Source organism: Drosophila guanche, unplaced genomic scaffold (genome assembly GCF_900245975.1).
Source record: "Drosophila guanche unplaced genomic scaffold, DGUA_6, whole genome shotgun sequence".
Taxonomy (NCBI): domain Eukaryota; kingdom Metazoa; phylum Arthropoda; class Insecta; order Diptera; family Drosophilidae; genus Drosophila; species Drosophila guanche.
This window is the reverse complement of record NW_022995744.1, coordinates 11053666-11079365: the sequence shown is the minus strand read 5'-3', so window position 1 is coordinate 11079365 and position 25700 is coordinate 11053666. Positions and strand designations below refer to the sequence as shown.

The window sequence follows — 25700 nt, the reverse complement described above, 5'->3', positions numbered from 1 at the left end:
TCGTTTTTCCTTTTGCTTTTTTACCTCTGCACGAGGTCATTTGTGTAATTCTTGCTGAAAGTGTGTGAGAGGAAAAAGCAAGAGATAATACAATTGCAACTGCACCCTAGACTCGACGAATAATTCAACAAAAAATGTAACAAGAGCATCCACGTTGGTCCGTACTTTCATATAATTTTATACCCCACATCCGCTACTATTTGAAGTGTTTTTAGGAGTTGATGAAATATTGAATTGATTTGATTTGGCAAAAACAAATGCATATCCACACTATAGATGAGAACCAATTATAAATATATCTCTGTCTATGGAATCTGCATGAAAATAACTTTTATTTCCAAAGAATTAAATGAATAAATTGAATAATCTGCGATATGTGGCTGGTTAACGATGACTTGTAGAAATTATTTGGCGGGCATTCTAAGCTAATTCTAAGAATCGAACAGATAAAACACCAGAAATAGTAGAAGAAGTTCCTCTGAGTAGATTAAGGTCTCAACTTTAAGCCTGAAGATAAGGAGATTGTTGATTGTAACTTGTTCAATCTTTTCAATTATAACTATAGATATTTATATTCGCCAAAATGTAGGCCAACAAGTCCCTTAAAAGGCATTTGGGAATAAACAAATCGGTTAATACTTATATTTTTGGGCACTCTCTGAAGCGCCACAGCAACAAGTATCTGATGAAATGAATATTTATGAGGCCTGGTCGATCAGGTATTTTATCGGTTAGGAGACTCTTGGAAAACAAGTCACATATTTTAGTGTTTCAGATCGCTCCTAGCCCCCAAACTATGCAGAGTATTTGCCAGATATTCTGGCCGATCGGGGGGAATTAGCATAGAGCCAGACCTCAAACCCTAACCCCGAACCCCCCAGCTGTGAGGACAGCATCGCGAGATGCTTTTCTAATTCCATTTTAATTGTTTTGATGGCCCCACCGCGCTCTGGCTTGACGTCAATGGAATTATAAAAACAAATACAGATGCTGAATAACAACAGCAAATACGAGAGTAACTGTCTGTCGATCCGACAAACTGGTTCGATGCTACACGATCTACGATCTCTGTCTCTACTCTGGCCCTATTCCACGGTAGCAGTAGCAGGAGGAATGTCGGAGCTGTAAGCTGGAAGCTGGCAGATGGATGGAGCGTATAGACATGAAAACCGTGACTCTGAATACATCTGGACACGCTAAAGCCCTATGCATATTGTATCTGACGGTTGGGCAACGCATCTTTGCATCCGTGACTATGAATCTGATCTGGGAATCTGAATATGGTTAGTTGCGCCTTCGATTTCACTGAAATACTTCTATTCTTGTCTGCTGTTTTTAATTTTTGGGAAATTTCCATGGCCTTTGAAACTTTTATTTGTTTGTTTGTTTGTTTCGTTGCGTTTGCGTTTCGTTTCGTGCGTTTGTTTTGTATGCTCTCCTGTTGTTCACTTTCCTACGTTTTGTATGCTCTCTTGTTGTTCACTTTCCTACAGAAAATTAAATGATTCCTCATCTGATTTGAAAGCGAAATACGATGCGGGAATACTCTAGTGGAAGGGATTTTCGGGATAATAGAACCTTAAAATACAAAAAGATAAATAAATTGAGCAAATAATACAAATTTCCAGCTGGAAACAAACTTTATAAGATTATTGATTGTTTTTTAATAGGTAATAAAAGAGAAGCAAGGAGCCCAGTTATGTCCAGAACTTTTCCGTCTTTATAACTTGCTTTTCTGGGACAGCTGTAAGGGTTATGCTGTTCAAAACTATCCAAAGAACGACTCTGTTATCCCTCTTCTACCCTTTCATCATTCCTTTTCCCTCATTTCCACCCGGATCCACCTCTTCCATTATATCATAATACTCTTCCCCATAGTTTAGGGTATGGCTGACACTTTCGATGTCGTCGGGCGATGTCTTATCGGTGAGCGCACGCCACGCCGTTTGCTAGTGAGGACCAGCGTCGCTGATTGGTCCCTCTATAAAAAGCTTCGCTGCTGTTGTTCCATTTTTTTGTTTGTGCACAATGTGTTATCGCCCGAGGAGCGTCTATCAAGTGATGACTCTCGCACACACCCACACACACTCACCCACACATACGCACCCATGCGGACTCTGACAGATCACACAGATTCATACAAACATTTTGTGAAATTCTCAGGCGACCTTCAGTCGCCGTATCACGTGTTACAGCCGACAGCGGCGTGATCGTGATTGTCCTCAAAAATAAAAGTCTGCCGACTCGTTTGCTGTAGTTTGAGAAGGAGGGAAGTGGCGCAATGCAAGACAGAGTGTGCGCGGAGCGGAGGTAGCAGAGCAATCAATTTGACGCCCTCCCCATTGTAGGAGTCGGATGGTGTTAAATCTTTGATAGAGCCAATTTATGACATCAAAACGCTTCATTTGACTGTGTCTGTGTCTGTGTGTAACTGTATTTGTGTTGATTGCTTAGCAACGTTTGCTGATAATTATGTTTATGGGGAGATACATGTTTATGTATGTTTGAAAATCTTCCATAGATCTAAACGAAAACGTGACCAGAGCAAAACGCCGGAGGAAAACTTTTCAGCCATAGGAAATATTCCAAAAAGAAAAAAACAAAACGAAACAAACCGTGGAAAACAAAACGTGGAAAACTTTTCATTGCAAACACATGTGAAAATATGTATGCCCCCCCCCCCCCCCTCCCACTGCAGTTCTTCTTCCCATTCCACTTTAGAGGTCCAACAAATTCTAATTTGTGTCATCGTAAATAGCGTCAGGTTATCAATTAAGCTATTGATTTATGCCTCATCGTAAATCGAAAACAATAACAGTGGCAACAAGCAACAGGCAACAGGCAGCAGGCACCCTCTGGTTTCAGGGGTTTCCGTGGTTCCACCAGGGTCTTTTCGTTATGACAGCCTCTTAATAGCATTTCCATTACAGAGAATGGGTGCCAAGTCAGCGGCACGGACTTGGGGCAGCTTCAATTAAGGCAGCCACACCAAATAACCAGGCGTTACTTCTGGTCTGGTCGGTTATCCTTAAAGGGTTTTTAATTAAATTTCACAAGTTTCCCTGTCCCTCTCTCGCTCTCTCTCTCTCGCTTTCTGCTGCGGTGCGGTGTTTCTTCATTTTAATTGAAATGTGTTAAAATTACTTTGAAAGTGTGAAGTCGCTGCACGTTCCAAAGAGGATCCCTCGAACCCGGACCCTCTTTCGATCGCTCTACCTCTCCCTATGCTCCTACCTTCCTTTTCGTATATTGTATTTTGCAATTTACGTTGTCAATTTTAACGCCCCGAAAATATCAGTTCCAGCTGTAGAAGAAGAAGGTCTTTCCTCTCTGTCCTTCTCGTTTCCTTGGCTTTCATTTAACAATTTCTGTGTTTTTCTGCCGTATTTTTTAGTTGGGTGTGAAATCTGAAGTGGCGTTGATAACTCTGAGGGTCTCCGCACAACGGTAACCGACTGCCTTAATTGTTATTGCTTATGACGTCGATGTATGGACTGGGGATATTCGTAGGGGCTCTTCTATGGCTGGGCCTTGGCCACGTTCTGTTGAAGGTCTCTGACGTCACTGGGATTTCGGGTTCGTTTTTATCTTTATGGGTTTGCGGCTCCAAATCAGGACTGAATAAAAATGATACTCTTCAAAAATGCCCAGCTTTAACTATTTTAAATAATGATATCAAGCGATAGCAGCTTTAAAAGAATTTTCGAACATTGTTTCTTATATTTTTCCATTAAAGTCATTGATTTTTGTGAACTAAACTTAAATAAAAATGCAAATATTTTCATATTTTAAAGGAATATTTACTTTTTGGAATGGGGGTTCCTATCTCTGCCATACATATGCATGCCATTCATATCCCAAAACAATAATTTTGTCCCCAAATAATTATTTTCTATTTTTGGCAAACAGCAACATATTATATCACATTCCTGACTGTTATCATTTCCCCTCCATATATCCGTTCTAATTCTGTTTGTTTCCCACACACACCAAAATAAAAACAAAGTCCGTTCGTGCAATAAATTCATCCGTGCCTCTGGTGTTTGCTTTTTTGTGTGCACCCTGAGACCGAAACAAACAAACAGAATACCAGCCGACAGACGACAGACGACAGAACAATTTCATGCATACAAAAATAAAATAAAATAAAATATAGCATGCATGAAAGCCCCACAAACCCGACAGAATAACCCAAATAAAATAAATAGACAAAGCCGCAAGCGAGCGAGAAAAACTTATTACTTATAACTTATTACAAAAATTTCCCAAAGTAAAAAACAAACAAATTGGAATATGGAATACACGAAAAGGGAATTTCCCCAATTAGTTCGATGCCACACGCTTGACGCTTTCCGCGTTCCGGTAGTAGCGCAAGGCCAAAATGATCATCGGAAAACACCGATAGGCGATAAACAATGCCCATCAAGACAGACAAAATGAGCAGCAGAAACGTTTGATAGATAAAGACACAGAGCGGGAGGAGCCATGTAGTTTCGATAAACTTGACCCAGTTCTACGCGTAACGATAAGACTCTTGGAAGATTGTCTTCGATGTTCGCATGTCTTCCCTCTTGCAAAGGGCAACTCTCTGCCGTAACAGATCGCGTGTGGGGCCGTCACTTACGTGAGCTTTCGTTTTGAGGCAGAGCTGCAGCTCATTTCCATATTTTGACTGCAGCTGCATTGGGGGACCTGAGACTTGGTCCTCGTGTGAGGCGGCGACCGCCAACAGTCACGACCCCACAGGGTCTCACACACAGCTTCAGCTCGTGGCTCCAGGCCTCACAGCCCAGACCCATTCATGTGCCGCTGCTGAGGCTGCAGCTCACTCAATTACTATAATTTGCTGGCCCGACTGGGGAGTGGAGAGTAGAGACTCTTCTGGCTACTGATTGAATTTCAAATTGCTCAATTTTTGGGCGCAGATTTGCGGTTGGCCACAGACACAGTCAAAGTCCCAGTCTCAGCTCCAGCCCCAACGCCAGCGTCGCCAGCGAAAAGCGAAATTATGTTATTCCAGCGATAAACTGTTTGTTCCTGCGGCATCTGAACATCCACCACATCTACATCCGACTCTCTGCAGCAGACCAGCCATCTACCAGGACAGGACCACCATGTGTGTGGCTCTCGATCTCTCGATCTCAGATTCGGTTGCGGCTGCGGCTGCGACTGCTGCTGCGATCGCCCCTCGAATCTGTGGCTGGTAATTAAACAGGCCCCCGAAAAACCAGAACTGTTTTCTGCCTATCTCCTGCAACACACTAAAAAAAGCTACCATTTTTTTAAGAGATTGCCGCAAGGAAAAAAAGAGTATATAACTCTTAGGAAGTCTTTGGATAATTTTTAATGAGGTTTATCTTTGACTGCAAGAAAATATTCAATCACTGAAAATTGTTTTAAGAATGAGTTGGATTTAAATTTTGGAATTAATATGTTTCATTTAAATTCAAATCTATTATTATTATTTATTTAAAATAAAAGAGCTTCTAAATATTGTAAGGTTCGATCATGGAAACCTACAAATTTCCGGAAAGACATTGTCCCTGAACAGAATCAACCAAAATGGACATAAGATTATATTTATGAAGATCGATGATCGCAGATCGATGAGAATGCATTTTGTTTGTACTCGCGTAAATCTAATCGATTCTTGGGCAATAAAAACAGCAATCATTCTACGTTCAAATTGGGAAATTTGTTTTGTTTGTTAAATTTTGTGCTGATTAATTTCAGCAATTGGTGATGACCCATTTAAAAGATTGAAGGAACTTTGAATGGAGGTTTAGATTAATAAAAAACGATAGGCCATACTCTTCTTGGACACTTATTTTAAAGTTAATTAATTGAATGAATAATTTATTGGTGTAATGCACTACTACAACTGTTTCAACTAGATATTTCCTTTCTTAAACGTCTCTTTTAGAGCATTAAACCATTCGATGCTCTCATGAAAGTTCCTTGCTTTTAATCTTTCTCTAAATTCCCCGATTTGAGGGCGCCCCGGATGTTATTAATTAATGCCAAAAAGGCGAAGGTCCCACATCCACGAATGAGAATGGTATGGGGATACTCGTATCTGGGAGTCGGCGTTATATGGAATTTACTTGTTAGAGGCGGCGGCAGTCAGCTAACGAGCCGCTCACGCTGCATGCCGCAATCTGAAGAGGCAGCAGCAGCCAAAAAACTTTATAAAGTTGTTTGTTAGGCATGCGCCAGGGCCCGGGCTTTTTTCTGCCTGTTGGCTTCTCTTTTCTTTTGTTTTTTCGATGACGGTCCGTCGGCGGTGTGCTTTGACGCGGTTTTTCCATTCATTTGCATACATTTTGTGCTTTTGCACATGGCAACCAGACGCGACTCAGTCACAGTCCCAATCCCCCAGCCACAAACAGCAACCAGAAGCAGCAGCAGAAATGTTGCGAAATAACTCTGGACACACGCTCCACCAGACACCACCCAGAGAACATCGAGATGGAGCCAGACAAGAGTCTTGGACGTCGTTGTCGTCGTCCCTTTGAAGCGGCAGCAGAAGGCTCGTAAATGCCACACAGACCAGAGAGGACGGACCAGACCGCAAGTGCATTTGTAGCGATTTTCACAAGTCGTAGCTAATTTTCTGTTGGTTTCTCGCTTGGTTTGGCATGGCTTGGCTTCATTCCCCCAATCATTACCACGGCTGCCGACTGTATGTGAAATATTTTTGCTCTGTCTTGGGTTCTGTTCTGTGTGGGAATGTCCAATGGTTTTTTTTTTCTTGTGCAGCTTTAGTGGCGTCCAAGCTCTGGGGTGTCTTGCGGTTTCAGCAGCAACCATGCAAAATACTCAATTTATGAGTGTTTTTAAATAGTTTTTATTGTTCGTTCGGCATGAATCAACTGGCTTACAAATTAAAGAATCAACCCTATAGATGTACACAATTATTGAATACAAATTAATAAATAATTCATCTTAATTCTTAGATATTCAATCAAAAATTGTTGTAACTATGAGTGAAAATTAATGACTAAAACACTTAATCTTTCCATTAAGAGCTTTGATTTGTAGTTTATATTAAACACCCGTCATCTATCAATATTCAAGTCACATAATGAAAGCTTAAGACCTCCAAAAAACAATAGACCCCAAAAGCGTTTCCATGTGAACCAATTTGGACGGGTTTTTTGGGGCTTTGGGTCGCCTAAATTTGTGGCGCGTACGTCCTTCACGCTCGACTGCCATTTGGGCACTCGCCGGCACTTAGTCGTGGCGCACTCACGGCTCAGACTCTGAAAAGCTACGACGGTGCCACGGAGCTTGTGTTTTAATTGTGGTAAATATTTGTAAGCGTGGGGGCTTACTTAAGTTAGGAATTTACGATCCCTTTGGGGAACACAGTGTTACGATCTAACCTCTCCTCGATCCACTTTTCTCTTTCCCACTCAAATATCGAAGGCATCTAGATAGCCTGGAGTACCCAGGGCTCATGGAAAGTGAAACCAGGGAAGAAGCAAACTCTTCGCCAGTTTATAAATGAGTCAGGAACTCGTAAAAGTCAATCGTAATTCATAATTTCCATAGCATACTTTTTGGGAGGGATCAGAATATTGAGATCTTGATGGAAACTTAAAGGGAAACTTAAACTTAAAACATGTTATGCCCAGGGATAGTTTAAATATTTTTAAAAATCATTCATGCATTTGGGTCTTAAAAATAGATTTAAAATATTTTTGTTCCGATTTTATCTTGCACTTCGGAGAATTGTATGCATTTTTTACTTGACTAAAGCGCAGAATATTGTATGGTGATGCAATCTCCAATATTTATGGACACAGAGGTTTTAATGTTGTAAATATTTAATGCCGTCAGGGTGCAGCTGCAGATGCAGCAGTTTCGCCTATAGCTTCATGCTACTTAGCTCTGCCAACATCTACCATCCATGGCCCTGTCTTATGTAAGGGGCCTCGTTTGCCAGGCCCTCCAAGCCATTGGTGCCGAAAGTAGATACCATTCATAGGCTATTAACGCTCCACTGAAGAGCGGCGAAAAACAGAAACACGCATCACCCACCGACACACACAAGACATATACAGCGAGTACAACAAACAAATCAGCAGAATGAAACATCGACAACAAAATGCTAAAACGCTCTGCACTGCTGGAGGAGGAAAACCGAACCAAAACGAACCCGAAACAGCAACAGAAACCCAACGAGCGTATAGAGCAAGCAGCGCTATAGTAGAGCCGCTGCTGCGAATCAGCGATGCGATTTGATGGATATTAAAATGACCGTAAAAAGGAATTAAGGTCTGTCAGACTTTGCAATTGAGTGAATACGGCAGGCGGCAAATGGCAAACAAAGAGAGATCCAGAATTAGCAGGGGAAGACTTCTGTACATACCGAACGTTAAACCAAAACAAATATGCCAAATTTCCCCCAAAAATATGTACATATGATGCATAAATGTATATCCAAAAGTCGGCAAACTTTCAAGTGTCCCCCGTCCGCTACAAATCACACGCATGCCACACAGCTGGGGTGGGGGCTTGGGGTAACAAACCGCAGAACTTAATTAGTGTCATGTTGCACTCCGAAGTCGAAAAAAGCAAAACGGAAATCGTCAGGGCTAACTGCAGGACGCCAGCGGAATCTTGAATGCTGACTGATGATGACTGCCACACAATTTGTGGCACTAGCGGCAGACAGACAAACAAAAATCAGGGATACAAGAAGAGGAATTCCGACAACAGCAAAAATGACTCTATCCACGCCCTGAAGATCTCCGGCACATATCGTTCGTTATATGTGTCCTCTCTGTGGACTCCACAGCGTGCAGAGTCCATCCCCCAGTCTCCCATCTTTCCCCGCACTCGAGAGTGATTGCGATGGCAGCCAATTTGACTGATGAGCGACCCCCACACATCGCCACGATCTCTGCCATTATCTGTGTGGATCTCTGCACAGGGCCTTGGGCACTGGGGACTGGACTGTGCAACGTGTGAAGTCCATCAATCGTTCGGTGTATCTGTAGCTGTATCTGTATCTGGCGTGCGACCTGCGTTCGTACGTTACCAGCCCCTGCCCGGGCACCTGGGTGGGCATCTGAGTTTCGTTTTCATTTTGGATGTTTGCTGTCTTTTCTGTGACTGTCCTTCGGCTGGAACTCACACGTTGCTGCGGTGGCATTAATCATGGGACCAGACAACGGACCACGGATCCAACCATCAAACAAGAAGGAAATAACAGTTTTCCTTGGCTGAACGAAGCTTTGAATACGCTTTAAACTGGCATCGTTTCGCAAGCAGATATTTGATGATCTGATCTGAACTTTTGCATATTTTTGTAGCTACTGTTGAAACGATGATCAGAGAAGTTAGAAGCTTTCCCACCAAAGACTAATTCTCGACTTTGCTTGCAGTCTGTCATACCCTTTGAAAAGGGCACACAAAAGCCACCAATTAGACAACGCAGCCGCGACGATTAGCCAAGGACTAGGACCCCAAGGACCCCACAAAACGGACAACGGTCTGCGTGTGTGGTCCCTCTTTTGCAGAATTTTAAGCAGCTGATTTTGGGATTTATGTGGATTTTTGTGGCTTTTTTTTTTGGGATTGTTTGTTTCTTTTGTTGTTGTTTTTTTTTGGCCAATGCGCCTGTCTATAATTACTGAGGCATTAAGCTCGTTTCCATGGCTTGGTTTTTTGGATCCGCTGGCTGGCTGCCTTGCCCACGCGTGCGCTACCGAAGAACACTCCACCACTCCACTCCCCCTTGCCCAACCGATAGCTGCCTCTCAGCAATGGTGCACACACGACTAATTTTCCAATTGGAAAATCATGTGCTTTACATATGAAAAGGCCGCTGCGCGTGTCGCTCGGCCAACCATGTGAGTGAATAGATGTGAATACACTCATTCCCCCACGTACGTGTATTCACGAAAAAACAAAAAAGGAAAAAAAAACGCAATTATATCGGTCGGTTGCATTTCGATACATTTGGTTGCCTTACGCCGCACACGACTGACCGCGCAGCAGCGCATGTTTTTGGCTGGCAGAGCAAGGGAGTGTAGAGCTGGGGAGCGATGAACGGGGAGGCCGTAGGGAATGGCAAAGGGTGGAGGGAACGTGGCTTAGACTCGTTTCAAAACACTGAAATTATAGAAAATCAAAAGTGTGACCGCTGCACAAACACATCGTCACAAAAAAAAACACAGCACATGGATAGTGGATAGTGCCGGCGCAGTGGCGTAGCCGTAAAAGTACTCTACACTTTGGGAAGCTCCCCTTTGCCTAGCTACGTCTTTGTCCGCACATCCAGTATGTATATTTGAACCAAAGCAAGCTATGTCTCGTGCATCCCCATCCCCCCTTCGGCGCTTTGATTAATTTGCCAGCAGGCAAAAGACTTCGGATAGCAGTAGCGTGCCGCAACGCTGAGCTTTCCCCCCTTCCCATTCATGGCACACAGTATCTACCCTCTCTTAGCCCGCTTTTGGTGGCCTGTCCTTCGCGTTTAAGTGAATTTTGTTGCAAATTTGCATTTAGATGACGGCACTGCCACTGGCAGCAGCAGCAGCAGCAGCGACAGCGACAGCACTTGTTTATGGCTTACACCTTAGAATGTTGCCACAGCTACCTAACTTTGAATGGATGTTGATGCGTAATATACGATGTGTAGGCACTGTCATAATATGCTAGATGATCATGAGTATAGGCTTTTATACACTGAAAAGAGCATTGGCACAAGCAGTAAAAATTTTGAGACTTTCAAAATTCAAAATCTTTTGAAAATCAAATAGTCATGATCATCTGACATACAGCTGATTCTTTTTCATTGGTACAATGGTACCCTAGCTGCACTAACTTTCTTTTTCATTTTAGGATAATATCAACCTTGAAATGTCTAAATTTACCGCTAAAAACCGGCAGAGGGTTGCCCCATTTCGTGAACAAAGTAAGAGGCTCAACGAAAATTCCTTTAAGACCGGCAACAAATTATTGCATTTAAATATAATTTCCTTTAAAAATAAACTTAATGAAACAGCGCGTGATGTGCAATTGACACGAAGAGGGTGAGCATGAAAGCTGAATCTGAAGTCCAAATATGGTATCTGAAGCTTACGCGGAGGCTGGCATTAAACCCGGGCTTGGATTCCCATGGACAATGCAAACAATTTGCTTCTGCGTGGCATCCACTGATTCCACTGGCTACTTACTACGCCGCAGCACGCACTCGGAACCCATAATTATCCATGGACCGATGCCAAGCTCTGGCCAGTCTCTGGCATCGTGTCATGAGAAAACGTTTATGGCACAACAAAAGCTCCAATTTGCCAAAGATATTTCGCAGCTGCTGGTGCTGCTGCCGCTGCTGTTGCTGATGTGGGGTCCACTTGGGGTATGGCCCGCCACATAGTGCATTATAATTAATCAAGAGATGTATGCACACAGAAATCAAAAATAATCATAAATGCAGCGGCTTAAAGGAGTGGCCCAAAGATGTGGTGTGATGCGATGTGATGTGAAAGTGTTGCAAGTTGTTGAAAGAGAATGATGCCCAGAGCCATCTCTGGGGCGATGACAGCACACACAGACACAGACAGAGAGAGTAAGAGATGACAAGAGGACAGCATCAGGCATCAAGTGTCCAACATTATCACCATCATCATCATCATCATCAGACAGAGCAGCAGCATCCACAGAGGCATCCGCAGCCGTAGCATCGTGATAGGCCCTGAAAACAAGGCGCTACAATTTGGCATTACATGAAAATTGCATTCGATATTAGCTGGAAAGGGATACCCAAACCCAAACCCAAAGTCAAACCCCAAGACCCGGTTTTGGGTTCCTCTTTAATTAGATGCCGCGTCAACAAGGTGCTAAATGGGCTGCCATTATAATCGACCGAGGGACAGAGAGAGAGAGAGAGAAGAGGTTTTGGGGCTGCCGCGTGGGTTGGGGGCTGCTACGCCAGTACGGACGTATGTACGGTTCCGAAAACGAAAGCTGGGGCCCAGCTGTCGGAGGAGCTGTCCACCCCAGGGGCATGCGTTGCTCTCCTTGTTCGTCTGCTTTGATTATGCAGAGGTGATAATTGCAGTGTCCGACGCGTCAAGATTTATTTTTTTCGATGCCTTAACGATGTGTTAAAATAAATTGCATACTTGTATCTCAGTATCTTCCTCCGCTCCCGCGTTCTCCCTCTCTCTCTCTCTCATTCTCACTCTGTGAAAAACCCACAAAACGTCGCGCCTGTGTACATAAAAATTTAATAGGCGCCTTGCAACAGCTGCTCCATACCAAACACACTCCCCACTGATGCATGTAATTGCAGGGCAGACTTATTAAAATATCAGAAATACATATCAGAGAATAAGGTGATAATGGGGCACACACGCCTGCAGATTCCCAGTACCCAGAGACCCGCGGAGATCTCCAGACAGATTCCACTCCATAAATCGCATGAAAATACTTTCTAAAAATCGCAGATTTATTGCCCACTGAAAAGTTGCAATCTTTTCTTTCACTAACGGTTCGTAATTCAATATTCTTTACCATCTACCCCGATCCGAACGGATCCTCGGAGCCTCCTAACCTCAAAAATCTCAATGTCTGGTCTTCCTTCCAGTGAATTTTGGAGGCACCCCAAAAAGAGATTTTATTTTTTTTCGAATTTCGGTAATCGGATCTCTGGTCGAGGATATCGTATTTTTTCGTCATTCGCCTGTTGCGTTTTTCTGCCTAATCAGTCGTGAATAATTTGCAGCTACTGTGTACGCCACAGCAGTCGGAGGGACCAGGACTGCTGGACGCTGGTACGCTCTCCTTCCGCTTGGCTAAAGCGTGTCTGCAACATATGGTTCGAACTTCGAACCATAAAAGAAGTCTGGCTCTGTTGCTGTCTCTGTCTCCGCCTGTGGCTGCACTTTGCATTTCTGTTCTTTTTTTTGGGTATAGCACGTGCTTCAATGCACATGACACCGAATCGCAACTGATTTTTGGCGATGACAGGAAGTGCTAGAGTACACCAATTGACAGAATAAAGCCGAGGCTTCAGGTTCAGAAAGCATTGCATGCACATATGATAAGAGAACACCTTTAATTAGCTAATCCTATGCCAGCGCTCCATTTATTTCTATCAAAAAGGTAGTTTAAACTTCAAGTTCATATTCGATTCAGCCAAAGTTCACCCAATAAAATATTTTAGGGATTAGGCAAAACCCATTGAGCACTCAGAATGCTCGTCTCGAAGTTTGTTTTAATGTCGGGTTTTCCTCGAAATCCGCTCATCAATCCGCTGTTAGTGCCACCAACGTTGACCATAAAACAATTCCTAAACCTGGCGATGGCAGCTGCCACCACCACCACACAGAGACTGTGGACTATGGACAGCGGGACAGGGACATCCGCCCAGCGAAGCACCAAAGAGTCACTTCCCCAAAAAAAATAAATCGGCGAATCATAAAAGCTTCAAATTCTTAGAATTTTGGCCGCAGCCTAGAAACTCTATCTAGTCATTGATTTTTGAGTGGCGGCTTTTTGATGTTTGGCCGGTCGGATCGATGGAGTGATCGGCCCGGCCCCAGTCGGTCAGTCAGTCGCATGGATCGACAGCTGCTCCTCCGGCTGCTGCCTGGAAGGAAGGTAGGTAAGGTCTCAAATCGCGAAAAAGGTTTGAAAGCTTGCGCATGCGCCAAACATTTGGTCAGTTTACAGTCGATCGGACTTCTTCTTTGCTCAAAACTGTTTGTCTGCCAACTGGACTACGGACACGCGGACTAATATTCTGCCCAGCTGGTAGTTTGATTTTGGCATTGTCACTAATTTGGTTAAAGATGTATACATGGAAAATGGGGTCTAGAATAGTTTTTTGAATATTTATGAATTGAATAAGAAAATATTTTGAATCGATGAGGGATTAATAACTTAGTAGATTTCACCCACCACTCAATATGTCTTAAATTTCTTACCTTCTTTTATTGGCTTAGTTCGTTAACACAAAAAAAAAAAAATACAAAAAAATACAAAAACAATGTACTGCACACTCCCACCCTCTTCACATTTCTCACATTGATCAGCACGTTTCTCCACTTTTTACACACGCACTGCAAGATGTATTAAAATAAAGGGAGGCCATCAAAGGCAACATGCTCCCACGATACTCGCATAATGACGGATAAACCACACACGGAACGAGAGAGAGGGACATATCCAATATTTTTTCCCACTTTTAATCGGTGCACTGACACTTTGCAGAAGAACCGTTCACTTATTCCATTTCTTTTTCGCTATTCTTCATCCCTGCGGCTGCAGTACGAAAGGGACAACACTACGCACACTTTTTGCACTATTTCACCACAAACTCACACACACACACTTGAAGCGTGAAAAAAACTGAGACACAATGGAATCTAGAACATTGCGCTGATATTTGGACACAAAAAAAAACTATGAATGCATAAAATAACATAATTACACTTTGATCAACTATTTAATACACTTTATTCACTGCACTATCACATATTTAAGCACATTTCTATCTGCAAATGAGTGCCGGCTATCCTGGTCCGGCCGTAGACTTGATCACGCACTTTATCTTCCACTTAAACACACATTTTTCACATTTATTCACTGCTGCACTTCATTGCACACCTACGCGATCTATTTTACGCTTAATTTTCACCATTTACCCGGATTTTCACGGCTCCAAACACGGAGCTGACTTAAAACACGCACGTTTTGTTTTGGGAGAGCGGCAATTAGAGAGAGAGCGCGTGCATGGTCTTTCCATGCTCTCTTTACGGTCTTGCTCTTACCAACCGCTTGCACATTCTACGCTTCTATTCGAATTGCTCCACTCCTATTGCAAAGTGATATTGAAAGTGCGTGGCTGTGGGCACATGCCTATTGGTGGGAGTGAGATGGGTGTAATATTTTCATGCTCTCATTTTGTTACTCATTGGAAATCTTTCTTCCAGTGCAAAAACAGTGTGAACGCAAGACGCGTAAGGCGATTTATTGAATCACTTACAAATAAAGTTAAATACGTATTTTCGATGGTATTTCGATGATTTCAACATTCTTGTTGATGGTGGCTTCGCGGTTGCCGCTCTGGACAGTGCCGATAATCCAGGCAGGGTGGTCATCCTCAGCCACGAGGAACTTGCAAAAGAAAACGGCCTCCACACGTGGCATGCAGATGAGCAGACCACCCGAAGTCTCAGCAGAGAGACCCCGACGCAGGCGGCTGTTGCGGCCACAGACGGCTGCCATCTTGTCGAACACCGGCAGAGTGTGAATGACAAACGACACTGGCTGCTTTTGGACCAGAGCCAGCGCCTTGGCATGGGCTAGAAGACCCTTCCCGGACACGGCGATGGCCCCATGGGCCTGGTGCAGATGCATGAGACGACTCGCCGTGCGATTGGGGTGACACATCGACTTAACGGCCTGCTGATAGGCTGCACGGACATCCTTCTCGGAGACCAGCTGCTTGTAGCGCTCCCAGCGTTCCGGCTGACCGATACAACCAAAGGCATCGATGACCACCTGGGTGCCAAGGGGCTTGGTCAGCACAAGGACATCGCCATCCACAGCGTTGCAGCGCTCCAGCTGATGACGCTTCGACCAGTAGGCAGAGGCCAAACCGCCAGCCATGAACCAGTTACTATACATGTGCCCGGACCAACTCATTGCCGGGCCCGTGGTCCCGTGGAAGCATTCTTCAAAGCCTTTCTCCATCAGCGGCACTACTACATTGATCTCGCTCGCGGTCATCCGAGGTGAAAAGCAGATTAGCAACATCATGTCCTCACACTCAGTGATGCCCATGGCGTAGAAATCGCCAACCGCTTCGGCGCAGATGATCATCCCCATGGCGTAGGGATCGTCGATGATAGGATACCGGAACTCGATGGTCAAGTGATGGTGCACTCCCGCACCTGGAGGGCGGGTATTGATGTACATTCGACGCAGCAGCTCCTCCAAAAGCGTTTCCTGCCGACGGCCTGTGTTGGCTGCGACAGGGGCGGCGCTACCGGTGCTATCAAATAACTGCGTAACCACGCTTTCTGGTACTTTGCAGCCAGATCCATTTAGTTTGCCGTAGCTGCTCAAACGGAAGGAACTACTCAAACCGTGACGCGTGGGCTCAAAGTTGCTCATTTTATACGCAAAATTCAATGTACAAAAAATTCCAAAGTTACAAATTTTACAAATCAGAAAGCGTTTGTCAACTTCCTTCAGTTTCAGGGTTGCTTTGAGACGACTGAACTTATAAAAATGGCGCCACGAATGGAACTAGTCGATATATATTATAATTATTATATATTAATTATCATATGAATATCTTTTCTTGGTAGTAATCCTCAGATTTTGTTATTTTAAAGCTATTTGGATAATTATTTCCTTATGAAAAGCACTTTTGCACTTGGTTCAGAAGTACGACAATTTCAATGTTGTTTTCCATGCCAAGTTTATTATTAAGGAAAGGCGCCAGTCTGACTGAACAGGGTGGACAGGAGGCAGGCAACATAGGTAGATCTGCGGCCTTACAGGTGCACATACATCAAATTCCTACAGCGACCCTGTTGATTGTGGGGATACATGACCAGTATAACCAATAATTTGCAGCATAATTTCAATATTTTAAGTACTTCTTACTTCGATACAATATTTCAGTATAAATCCCAAGAATAGCCCTTGCGAGGCAGCAGTAGAACGAAACAAAATGGCCAAAGAGTATGGAATATCTAACATTATAATAGGGGAATTACTCGCATGGCATACGATTTGAGAGAGCATATAAGAAAAGGGTAGCTAAACTTTATATAAATATCATTGTGTTGTGTTGTTGTTTGCTATGGGTATTGTTCCGCATTCGTTTGTTTTAGGATTCAAAGGTTAGGTCTCAGTCCCCACTCTCTTAATCTCTCTCTCGGGCTGGGGGTGTTCACATGATGCGAGATATCCAGTTGGTCAGGGTATTCAGTTCCTTATCCTTGGCGGATGATTCCACAAATTGAATATTCTGCGAGATATGGCCAAATTCGAAATCCCTGCCAGGCTTGCCCAGCGTCACGGGCTTGTTCACATCATCATCGCCCACGGATTGCAGCTTGCGGCTGCGCGTGTCTCGTACGGTATGCAGCTCCTTTTCGAGCAGACTCTTGATGACCTGCGAACTCTTGGCCGTCGTCTGGTCCTGCTTGTTGCACAGCACCAGTACAGAGCAGGGCTGGGTGGCACTGTCCGTCAGAATGGTGTACAGATTGCTGCAAGGAATGTGAGGTGAGTAAGGGAAATATTTCATGGGAGACATCTTTACTTACTCTGTCACATCCCGTATATCCTTTTGCACCGTCACTGAGTCCACGACAAAAACAATGCCCTTGGCCTTGTGTTTGTACAGATCGAAGCATTTTTCCCGCACGCGGTAGTGTCCGGGTATGTCCACGAGACGAACAGATGAGTGTCCGCCCGCCTGATAGTCGCCCACATTCTCCTTGATGGACGTAAAGGTCGCCGGGAACTTGCCATGCAGCAGCTGCATAAATATAGCAGTCTTGCCGGACTCACTCAGCCCTGTTAGGAGAAAGTCCCTGCGGCCGGTCGAGCGTCGTCGCAGAATGACAAAGATCGCTGCAAGTGAACCGCATTGGAATTAGCATTATGTCTAGAGCAAACCACGTGTCCAACTCACCCACAGCGATGAAGCCGAGCAGCAGGGCAATAAGGATGGGGCCCGAGTCAATCTCTCCCAGCTTAATTTGCTTCTTTTCGCGTACATTTTCATTTACTTTGTCCATTTTCGCGCAAAACAATCCACAATCCGTTTCGGGGGGCAAAATGACACGCACACAGCTAACAAGCAGCAGGGCGTTTCACAGCACTGTAACACTGAGTTGTAGTGCTGAAGAGCGTTGACCGCTTAGGGCCAAAGGGCGCGCAGTTCGAAATTTATGTGAAAATACATTTATTTGAGAGTTTAAGGGTTAAAATCGGGTCTTTTACGAAGCATAACATAAAAATTTAATGTATCGAGCGCCTTCTAGTGCTATATCTATATATCAATTGCATTTAAACACATAGTTTGGTTCCACGGCATATCCACTACACTCACGCATCGCGTTTTATCATATCGTAGATCAAGCGAAAAGTGACATTACAGGAGAACGCCCAGATGGGCACGGAAACGGCATTGTACACTCCAGTGGGAAAACTAAGGAGGCCGGTGAAGGGCGCCAGGCTGATGCCCAGGTCGATGACTATCACGGGAGTGCTGCGATTCAGGATGCTGACAACGATCAGGATCAGCGCCAACAGTACTTTGGACACGTAATAGGCCACCGTATCGATGCCCATCTCCTTGAAGGCGTCCATGCTCCTGGCCGACTTCAGTTTGGCCTCTGCATCGGCGAGCTTCCGCTCCGCACGCAATATTTTGATGGCCTTGGCGTACTCCCCCGCATGTTCGGCATTGCGCACATTCTCCAGCTCCTCGCGGGCATCATCTATCTCGGACTGCCACTGTTGTGTGTGCGCCCGGCTGGTCTTCCAGAAACGAGACACCTTCAGCTGTGTGGATGGGAAGAGAAGAGCAACACCTTTAGCCCGCCGGCTGCTTTGGGGCACAACGTGCACTGGCACTTTGCTTTGGTGGACTTACGTAGTTGCGTATGAAATCTGGCAGGATTGTGTTGATGAGACTGAGTAGGGCTATAAGCGGCAATAGTTCCATCGCTTTATGTCAGATTATCTTTTATTTTGGTGAAATAATTTGTGAAAATAACAAAATAATGATAGCAGTGTTGGTAAATGACACAGGGAAAGTCAGCTGATTGTTCTCGCTATATTAATAGCTGTTCGATACATCGATATGTTTGTAGGGCTTTCCCTTAGGGCTGGGAAAACAAAAACAAATACAAATTTGTAAATATCATATCATAAGGTATACAATCAAATGAAAATGGATATTTGGTTTAAGCCAAATTGATTTTCGAGCTAAAAGTCTTTGCCAACTAGTAATATGAAATAGAACATCAAAATCAAGGAATGTGATTTAAAACTACGGTATGTTTACGGTATATTTGAATGAGAAGGTATATTTTGGTATATTTGATCGATAACTCTGCTGTCTATGTGCCGGCAAAACAAAACACATTTGGTCGAATTTTCTTGAATGTTCCACGAGAAATTTACCGATTAGCACGCGAACAAATGCAAAACTACAAGCATGGAAGATAGCAACGAGGAGGTAAACCTTTCTGCAGTTAAAAAACCAATAATTAACGTTTGATTTCCCGTTAGATTGAACCCTGCCGCAGCATTGGGCCGCACGAGCTGGACGCAGTGAAAAGTCAAGCGGTTATAAAATTATCGCCCGTCCAGCTGCCGGCCCATTTCAAGCGGTTGGAATGCAACACGAATCTGAATCATCCGCCCCTGAACTGGCTGACAACATCCCACAGCAGCCATGGGCTGCACCAGGCCCTGTACCAGAGTGCGGGCTTCGCCAGCTTCCGGCTGGGCCAGATGTTCCCCGATTGTGTGGGCGAGGTGGATGTGGTGTCCGATGCGGAGAACATCAAGCAGCTGCTGAAGCTGCCATACAGCGCCCAGAGTCCCATTAGCATGGTGGTGCACAAGGTGGGCAACACCCTGCTGCTGGACGAGTTCGATATTCAGAAATATTTGCTACGCAAGTCGGACGATGACTGGAAATGGCTGCGCACGTTCATCCTGGAGCACATCCTGTCGTTTGGCGACAAGCAGCACAACTACTGCCTCAAGGAGCGCAATCGAGAGGCACTGCAAACGAAGAATCTGCTGTCCAAATTTCTGTATCACAGCCTGAAGCAAACGGGCGACGGAGGCGAGTACGACGTGCACACCACGCCCACACAGTTGACCAGCCGACGCCAGGGATTGCCCATTACGGGACCCGTGCTGCCAGAGCCAAAGATCGAGGATAATGTGCCCGATCCAACGTCCAGTCATGCGTTCAACCGCAATGTGGTATGGACCTTTGAGGACATTCGCATGTTGATTGGCACCGATATGCCTATCTTTGGGGGGCCCAATCGACCCTGCATCAGCCTCCGCCTGCGCGACGCCGCACAGCCCATAAATGTGCTGACGGGCATCGACTATTGGCTGGATAATCTCATGTGCAATGTCCCAGAGGTGGTGATGTGCTACCATTTGGATGGCATTGTCCAGAAGTACGAAATCATCAAGACTGAGGATCTGCCCTATCTGGAGAACTCGCAATTCTCGCCGCAGGTGGTGCGCAATGTGGCCCAGAATATTTTGGCCTTTCTCAAGGCCAATGCCACGAAGGCCGGCCACACCTACTGGCTGTTCAAGGGACGCAACGATGATGTGGTCAAGCTGTACGACCTGACCACGCTCTATCAGAATCAGACGCAGGCAGCCGATGAGTCAGAGTCGCCGCCGCAGCAGCAAGTGAATCCGTTTACCGTGCCCGTGGGCATGCTGCTCTACTCGGTGGCACGCAACATGAAGAACACGCTGCAGCATATCAACCCCAGGACGGCGGGCAGCATACGCGCTCTGCTGGACAACTGCATCAAGCTGCTGCCCAAGGAACAGTATCCGCAAATTGTCAGCTCCTCGCACTACATTCTGTCGGACTTGCATGTCCCAGCTGGCATCGATCCCAAGGCGCCCAAGTTTGAGGATTTGGACTCGGACACCCAGTCGCTGTACGATGATGATGACGAGGATGAGGAGGATTACGACGATGAGCCGCTGGACAGCGATTATGGCAACGATAAGTACTATCAAAGCGCCGAGCAGAGCGGTGGCAAGGCCAATGTGGCCGTCAGGCACATTTGCGATGCTCTCAGAGACTTCAAGTCGCACGCCAAGAAGTCTAAGCCGGCGCCACTGCTGGCCTCGACAGCGGAACGTTGCAGCATCTCGCTGGAGCACATCAGTGCGGGCATCTCCTGCCTGCAGTACTTCAATGGCAATCAGGAGGAGAAGCTCAAGGAGACGGAGACCATTGCCAAGCAGGAGGAGAAGCAACGCATCCTGCACGAAGAACAGAATCCGAATATGGCCAAGCCATTCAATGCCATACCACTGCCCTACGAGCAACTGCAGCTGATACAGACACAGCCACAGGCACAGGCGCAGTCCCAGTCTCAGTCTCAAGCTCTCAAGAAGCCCGCAAAGACCAAAGGCAGCAAGTCCAAGGAACTGGCCACCACCTCCACTCCCAACACGGACAACACGCAGCAGCTCAGCGCCAAGTTCAACACGCAGCACTTTGGCTCGTGGAATGTCCACCTGAAGCTGCTGCTGCTGGAGAAGGCCTGCCTGACGGGTGCCACACTCGCGGAGCATCACTACGAGTCTCAGCAGTATGGATCCACGTTGCGCTCTATTGAGCTGGCCTCACGCTGCCAGCAGGTGCTCAACAAGTACATGGCCAATGTGGTCTCACAGCAGAGCTGCCTGCTGGGACGTGCTGGCGATTGCTTCTTTCAAATTTCCAAGCACTGGGAGGCCATCGATGAGTATGTGCGGCAGTACAAAGAGCAGGATGAATCGACGCGTGTGATTGGCGATGAACTGTCACTGGAACTGGGCGATGAGGAGGAGGAACAGTTGCCATCGCTGGCGCCCGTCAAAAACGTCGAGCAGGTGATGCTGCACAGCTGCAAGTGCTACGAGCAGGCGCTGGAGCATGCCCAAAAGACCGAGAGCAATGAGTTGCTGCGACGATTGGGAAATGTACGCAATGAGCTGGGACTCAAGTACATGTACTGGGCTCAAGGTAAGTGCTTGCAGCATGCAGTGGATAAATCTGATGGAAATTGAAACATTTCAGAGGAGTACGGTGAGGTAATGAAGCAAAAGGAGAATCCGGATGCTGCCGGAGATGCTAAACCTGAGGAGAATACCACTGCCGAACCGCTATACGTAAAACTCACAGTCAATTCTTATGACTGCCTGCGTCGTGGCATTGAAGCCTTTACCGCAGTGCAGGATAATGTTAATCTGGCATTTCTCAATTGCAACATGGGTAGATTTATGCGCCTGCGTGCACATCTAACCATGCCCAATGAGAGGTTTGTATGAGCAACAAAATATAACTATATTTTTTATCTATATTTAATAGATCTCCCCACCATTTCAGTGCCATTACTTTAGACACACAAAAAGCGTTTTATAACGAGGCCTTCAACTATTATGAGAAGGCCAAAGACTGCCTGGATACGCGTAAAGCGAATGCCGAACTCTGGGATCTTGTCAACTGGGAGCTATCCACTGCCACATTTACGCTTGCCAAACAGCTTCAAGATCACAGTGCGGCAGACAAGAATAGCCTGGTGGAGGCATCCAAAGAGGTGCTCGAACTACTGCAGAAAGCACTGCGTCTGTGCGATGTGGAACATGCTGGAGCACGCCAAGTGCTCTACAGTTTTCGTGCTGGCTTGATACACAAAAGGTACATCATCAATCTCGGATATTTTAGAGATAAACAAGAACATTTTCCTTTTGTTTAGGATTGCCTCTTTCCATTATTCGCAACTGCGTTCGCATGGCTGCTGTGATTTCTCGCAGCTGCCCAAAGCCACGCTGCAGCTGTGCAAATATCACTACGAAAAGTCCACACAAATCCTGGACAGCCTCAAGGAGGTGGGTGATCTGCTGGTGGTGCAACTTGAGCGCATATCCCTGCATGAATTTCTGGCAGAACGTAAGTTTAAACCAAGAGTGTGGTGTGTCGCTTGCTAACACCTTCTTTGTTTCGACCAGTTTCCACCCACTCGGCGCAGAAGATCAAGCAAATGCAAGCTGCTTTGGAGATTTGTTTACAGTGCCAGCCCATTTTTGGCCACGTCATTGATGGCAGCCAGGTTGATGACGACTTCGCCGCACATTTGTCGCTCTTTGAGAGCCGCTTGCAGAATGCACTGAAGACGCTCACGAAGCTGCTGCTGACCGGCAAGGATCCGAAACAGCTGTCGGCATTGTACAAGCGCATGTATATGGAAACCTTGACTGGGAAACATGGGACAGGGGAACAGCATGCAGCAGCACACGTTGTAGCGCCAGCAAAGCATTTGCACACGCTACTCGGCCGGCTACAAGCCATGTGCGACGCTCACCTCGCCATGGGCTAGAACCCAGAACGCTCTCTCTCTGTACGTGTCTTCTAGGGGGTTTCATAAAGAAACCGATCAAATTGTATGCATTGCATTGCTCGCTGTCGCTTGTTTATTGATGCATTCTCTGTGTGTGTGCGTTTAGCCCCGCTTGCCGCAACCGCAATCATCGCTGGTCGCATCACCAACCCGGCCAACAGCGCCGCTCATCTGCAGAAACGACACCAGCAGCAGCACCACCACCACCATGGACAGTTGTAGGATCTGTTGGAGCATTCACCACATTATTATCTACAATATCAATCACTTAATTAACTCACCTTGCAGCGTCGCTGAGTTCTCATTTTGTGTGCGTTTTGGGTGCCAAGTTCTCAGTGCTGGCCATGGGCACGGCGGCTCTTATAAAGTCTGAGGGTCTTGGGCCCAAAACGTGTCACACATCAAGATTGGATCACCCACAATCGCTTCTGTCGCTGTTCAACACAAGGGGCAACAAGTGGCTTCGGTCTTTGGGGCTGCTCTAATCGCGGAGATGCCTTAATATTTCACTCTTAACTCTTAGCAGACTCTTTAACAAATATGAAAATCAAAAGTTTGCACTGATATTCTCTTAGAATTATGGCTTTAATGTTTAAGTTATACGAATACAAATATGTAGTTGTAGTTCTGTTTGCCCAGTTGTATTATTATAAACTTTTAAATAATTCATAAGTTTAATGGCAGCAAATAAAGCGGGCTTGTGGCGATGTTCATCCATCTATAGGATGCTGATCCCCTAAGCCTTTTCAACTTCTAATTAATTCATTATTTCAGTCATTCATTCGAGCAAAGTATTCCCAAAGTTTTACTCGTTAATTATTATTGTTATAGAAAAAGCTTAGCTTGGCATATTTTTCCCTCCCTCTACCAGGGGCTTTATTGTTTATAATTTTATTGTAATTTTATCTGAACTTTTTTTGCTTTTGTATACAAATTCTACCAACGCAGCAGAAAATCGAAGCCAATGCCTTTTGGCTTTTGTGTGTCACCGAACAAAAAACGATGTCACGGCTCGCATGGAGCTCGGAGCCACCGTGGAGTCAATGTCACAAAAAAGTGGACACAAATGGTCAGTGAAATGGGGCGTGGAGCTCTCACGCTGCTTCTGAGTGCCATTGGGAGGGGATCACGAGTCATAATACGTTGCGTAATGGGACTGGGGCTGGGGTCTCCCGCAGACGATGGCATAACCACAGACGACGACGACGACGACGACGACGACGCCTGCTATCTGGACCGAAGCCCAATTGAGAGCCAAGACTTTTTGGACTCTGTCGCTGGTCTGGCCTGCTGCACACGTCGCTGACGGTGACGACGACGTCTTGAGATTGCTGCACAAAGCGCAGAATGGGAGCTCGGAAACTTGGGAACTCGGAAACTCCGGCGAGAGCCAAAATTGCATCACATTCCCCAGTCACGTAAGCGAATAATTATTGCCTGGATTTCGTATAAAAACATACTATCCGCAGCAGTCAGGCATTAGTTAGCCCACAACCAGACAAACCAAACCAAACCAAATACCAAAATGATGAAGTTCATGGTAAGTCCCCGCACAGCCTTAACTCCTCCGTAGCCCCAGAGACTCATCTCAATCCTTCCCTCAGTGCATTTTCATCTGCGCCGTGGCTGCAGTTTCTGCCAGCGGATATGGAGGTCGCCGGCCCAGCTATGGCAGTGCACCAATTGGAGCCTACGCCTACCAGGTGCAGCCTGCGCTGACCGTCAAGGCAATCATCCCCTCGTATGGCGGACAGCGAGGCTATGGCCAAATCCAGGGAGGATATGAGGCGGCACCCATTGCCTCGGGCTACGGCAATGCTGACATTGGCAACCAGTACGGACCTGTCTCTGGCTCCCGCTATGGTGGTGCACCGCCCGTAGATCGTGAGGCCATTGCTCTGGCCAAGCTCGCCCTGGCCGCACCCAGTGCCGGCGGTCCCCTCGTCTGGCGTGAGACCCCACGTCGTGTGCAGCCTGCCTACGGCCCCAGCAACTATGGTGCACCCCAGCAGAGGTACGCACGCGCTGAGGAGGCCCAGGGCGCTTCGGCGGCAGCTGCCTCCAGCTCAGTGGCTGGCGTTGCCAAGAAGGCATACAGGAAGTCATCCTATTGAATTGGTGTCCTATTGAAACGGAACAAACACAGTGAATCTAAAGAATAAATGCAACCAAACATCAAGACTTAAACTTTCTAGAGTTCATTCGTTTGGGTGGCTTTTGGTTTCAGATTTCTGGCTCATATTTAGCTTGGGCTGTTAAGAGCTGCACAAGCGCTGCAGTTTGTGGTACGTTCTGGAAAATTTTCGGTTTGCTTTGGCAGAAGTGAATGCAAATGAAGCATGAATGGAGTGGCTAAAGAAAAGCTGAAGATTTATGCATAGAGATCTTGCAGAATGCTTTGAAGTGACATTTATTAAAAAATTTTCTACACGTTGTTGATTTTCTAAAACGATGACTTATGTGAATTATGTAGATGTTCTTCTTGGAGGATTATGGGAGAATAGAAGTAAGAAAGCAGCACCCCGTTTCCATTCAAAATTCTTGGCA

The 25700-nt window shown here is 45.7% G+C and overlaps 5 protein-coding genes across 5 annotated transcripts; 2 read left to right on the top strand and 3 right to left on the bottom strand.

The window, feature by feature from the left end:
• Window positions 1–15012: 15012 nt before the first annotated feature.
• LOC117580576 (inactive selenide, water dikinase-like protein) lies at window positions 15013–16137 on the bottom strand. Its single transcript, XM_034267180.1, has one exon. It carries the CDS (start codon window positions 16135–16137, stop codon window positions 15013–15015), a length of 1125 nt encoding a protein of 374 aa, XP_034123071.1.
• A 293-nt stretch (window positions 16138–16430) lies between these two features.
• LOC117579683 (signal recognition particle receptor subunit beta) lies at window positions 16431–17846 on the bottom strand. Its single transcript, XM_034265671.1, has 3 exons — window positions 17675–17846; window positions 17304–17613; window positions 16431–17246 (listed from the first exon to the last, which is right to left on the bottom strand). The coding sequence occupies exons 1-3, from the start codon at window positions 17778–17780 to the stop codon at window positions 16925–16927; spliced, it is 738 nt and encodes a 245-aa protein (XP_034121562.1). The 5' UTR covers window positions 17781–17846; the 3' UTR covers window positions 16431–16924.
• Window positions 17847–17979: 133 nt separating this feature from the next.
• On the bottom strand, window positions 17980–18798 carry LOC117579685 (guided entry of tail-anchored proteins factor 1). The gene is made up of 2 exons (XM_034265672.1): window positions 18641–18798; window positions 17980–18549 (listed from the first exon to the last, which is right to left on the bottom strand). The coding sequence occupies exons 1-2, from the start codon at window positions 18710–18712 to the stop codon at window positions 18091–18093; spliced, it is 531 nt and encodes a 176-aa protein (XP_034121563.1). The 5' UTR covers window positions 18713–18798; the 3' UTR covers window positions 17980–18090.
• A 296-nt stretch (window positions 18799–19094) lies between these two features.
• Window positions 19095–23910, top strand: LOC117579350 (erythroid differentiation-related factor 1). The gene is made up of 6 exons (XM_034265176.1): window positions 19095–19228; window positions 19282–21778; window positions 21833–22073; window positions 22142–22453; window positions 22512–22705; window positions 22765–23910. The coding sequence occupies exons 1-6, from the start codon at window positions 19208–19210 to the stop codon at window positions 23130–23132; spliced, it is 3633 nt and encodes a 1210-aa protein (XP_034121067.1). The 5' UTR covers window positions 19095–19207; the 3' UTR covers window positions 23133–23910.
• A 697-nt stretch (window positions 23911–24607) lies between these two features.
• On the top strand, window positions 24608–25340 carry LOC117579351 (chorion protein S18). Its single transcript, XM_034265177.1, has 2 exons — window positions 24608–24693; window positions 24758–25340. Exons 1-2 carry the CDS (start codon window positions 24679–24681, stop codon window positions 25265–25267), a joined length of 525 nt encoding a protein of 174 aa, XP_034121068.1. The 5' UTR covers window positions 24608–24678; the 3' UTR covers window positions 25268–25340.
• The last annotated feature ends 360 nt before the right edge of the window (window positions 25341–25700 follow it).

Excerpts from the sequence above, each read along its gene's own strand:
- LOC117580576 (XM_034267180.1), bottom strand. The coding sequence starts at position 16,137 with ATGAGCAACTTTGAGCCCACGCGTCACGGTTTGAGTAGTTCCTTCCGT.
- LOC117579683 (XM_034265671.1), bottom strand. The coding sequence starts at position 17,780 with ATGGACAAAGTAAATGAAAATGTACGCGAAAAGAAGCAAATTAAGCTG. Across the intron at positions 17,614-17,674 it reads GCTCGGCTTCATCGCTGTGG|CGATCTTTGTCATTCTGCGA; the intron begins GTGAGTTGGACA and ends GTTCACTTGCAG. Across the intron at positions 17,247-17,303 it reads GATATACGGGATGTGACAGA|CAATCTGTACACCATTCTGA; the intron begins GTAAGTAAAGAT and ends CATTCCTTGCAG.
- LOC117579685 (XM_034265672.1), bottom strand. The coding sequence starts at position 18,712 with ATGGAACTATTGCCGCTTATAGCCCTACTCAGTCTCATCAACACAATC. Across the intron at positions 18,550-18,640 it reads CAGATTTCATACGCAACTAC|CTGAAGGTGTCTCGTTTCTG; the intron begins GTAAGTCCACCA and ends CCATCCACACAG.
- LOC117579350 (XM_034265176.1), top strand. The coding sequence starts at position 19,208 with ATGGAAGATAGCAACGAGGAG. Across the intron at positions 19,229-19,281 it reads TGGAAGATAGCAACGAGGAG|ATTGAACCCTGCCGCAGCAT; the intron begins GTAAACCTTTCT and ends ATTTCCCGTTAG. Across the intron at positions 22,074-22,141 it reads CTAACCATGCCCAATGAGAG|TGCCATTACTTTAGACACAC; the intron begins GTTTGTATGAGC and ends CCACCATTTCAG.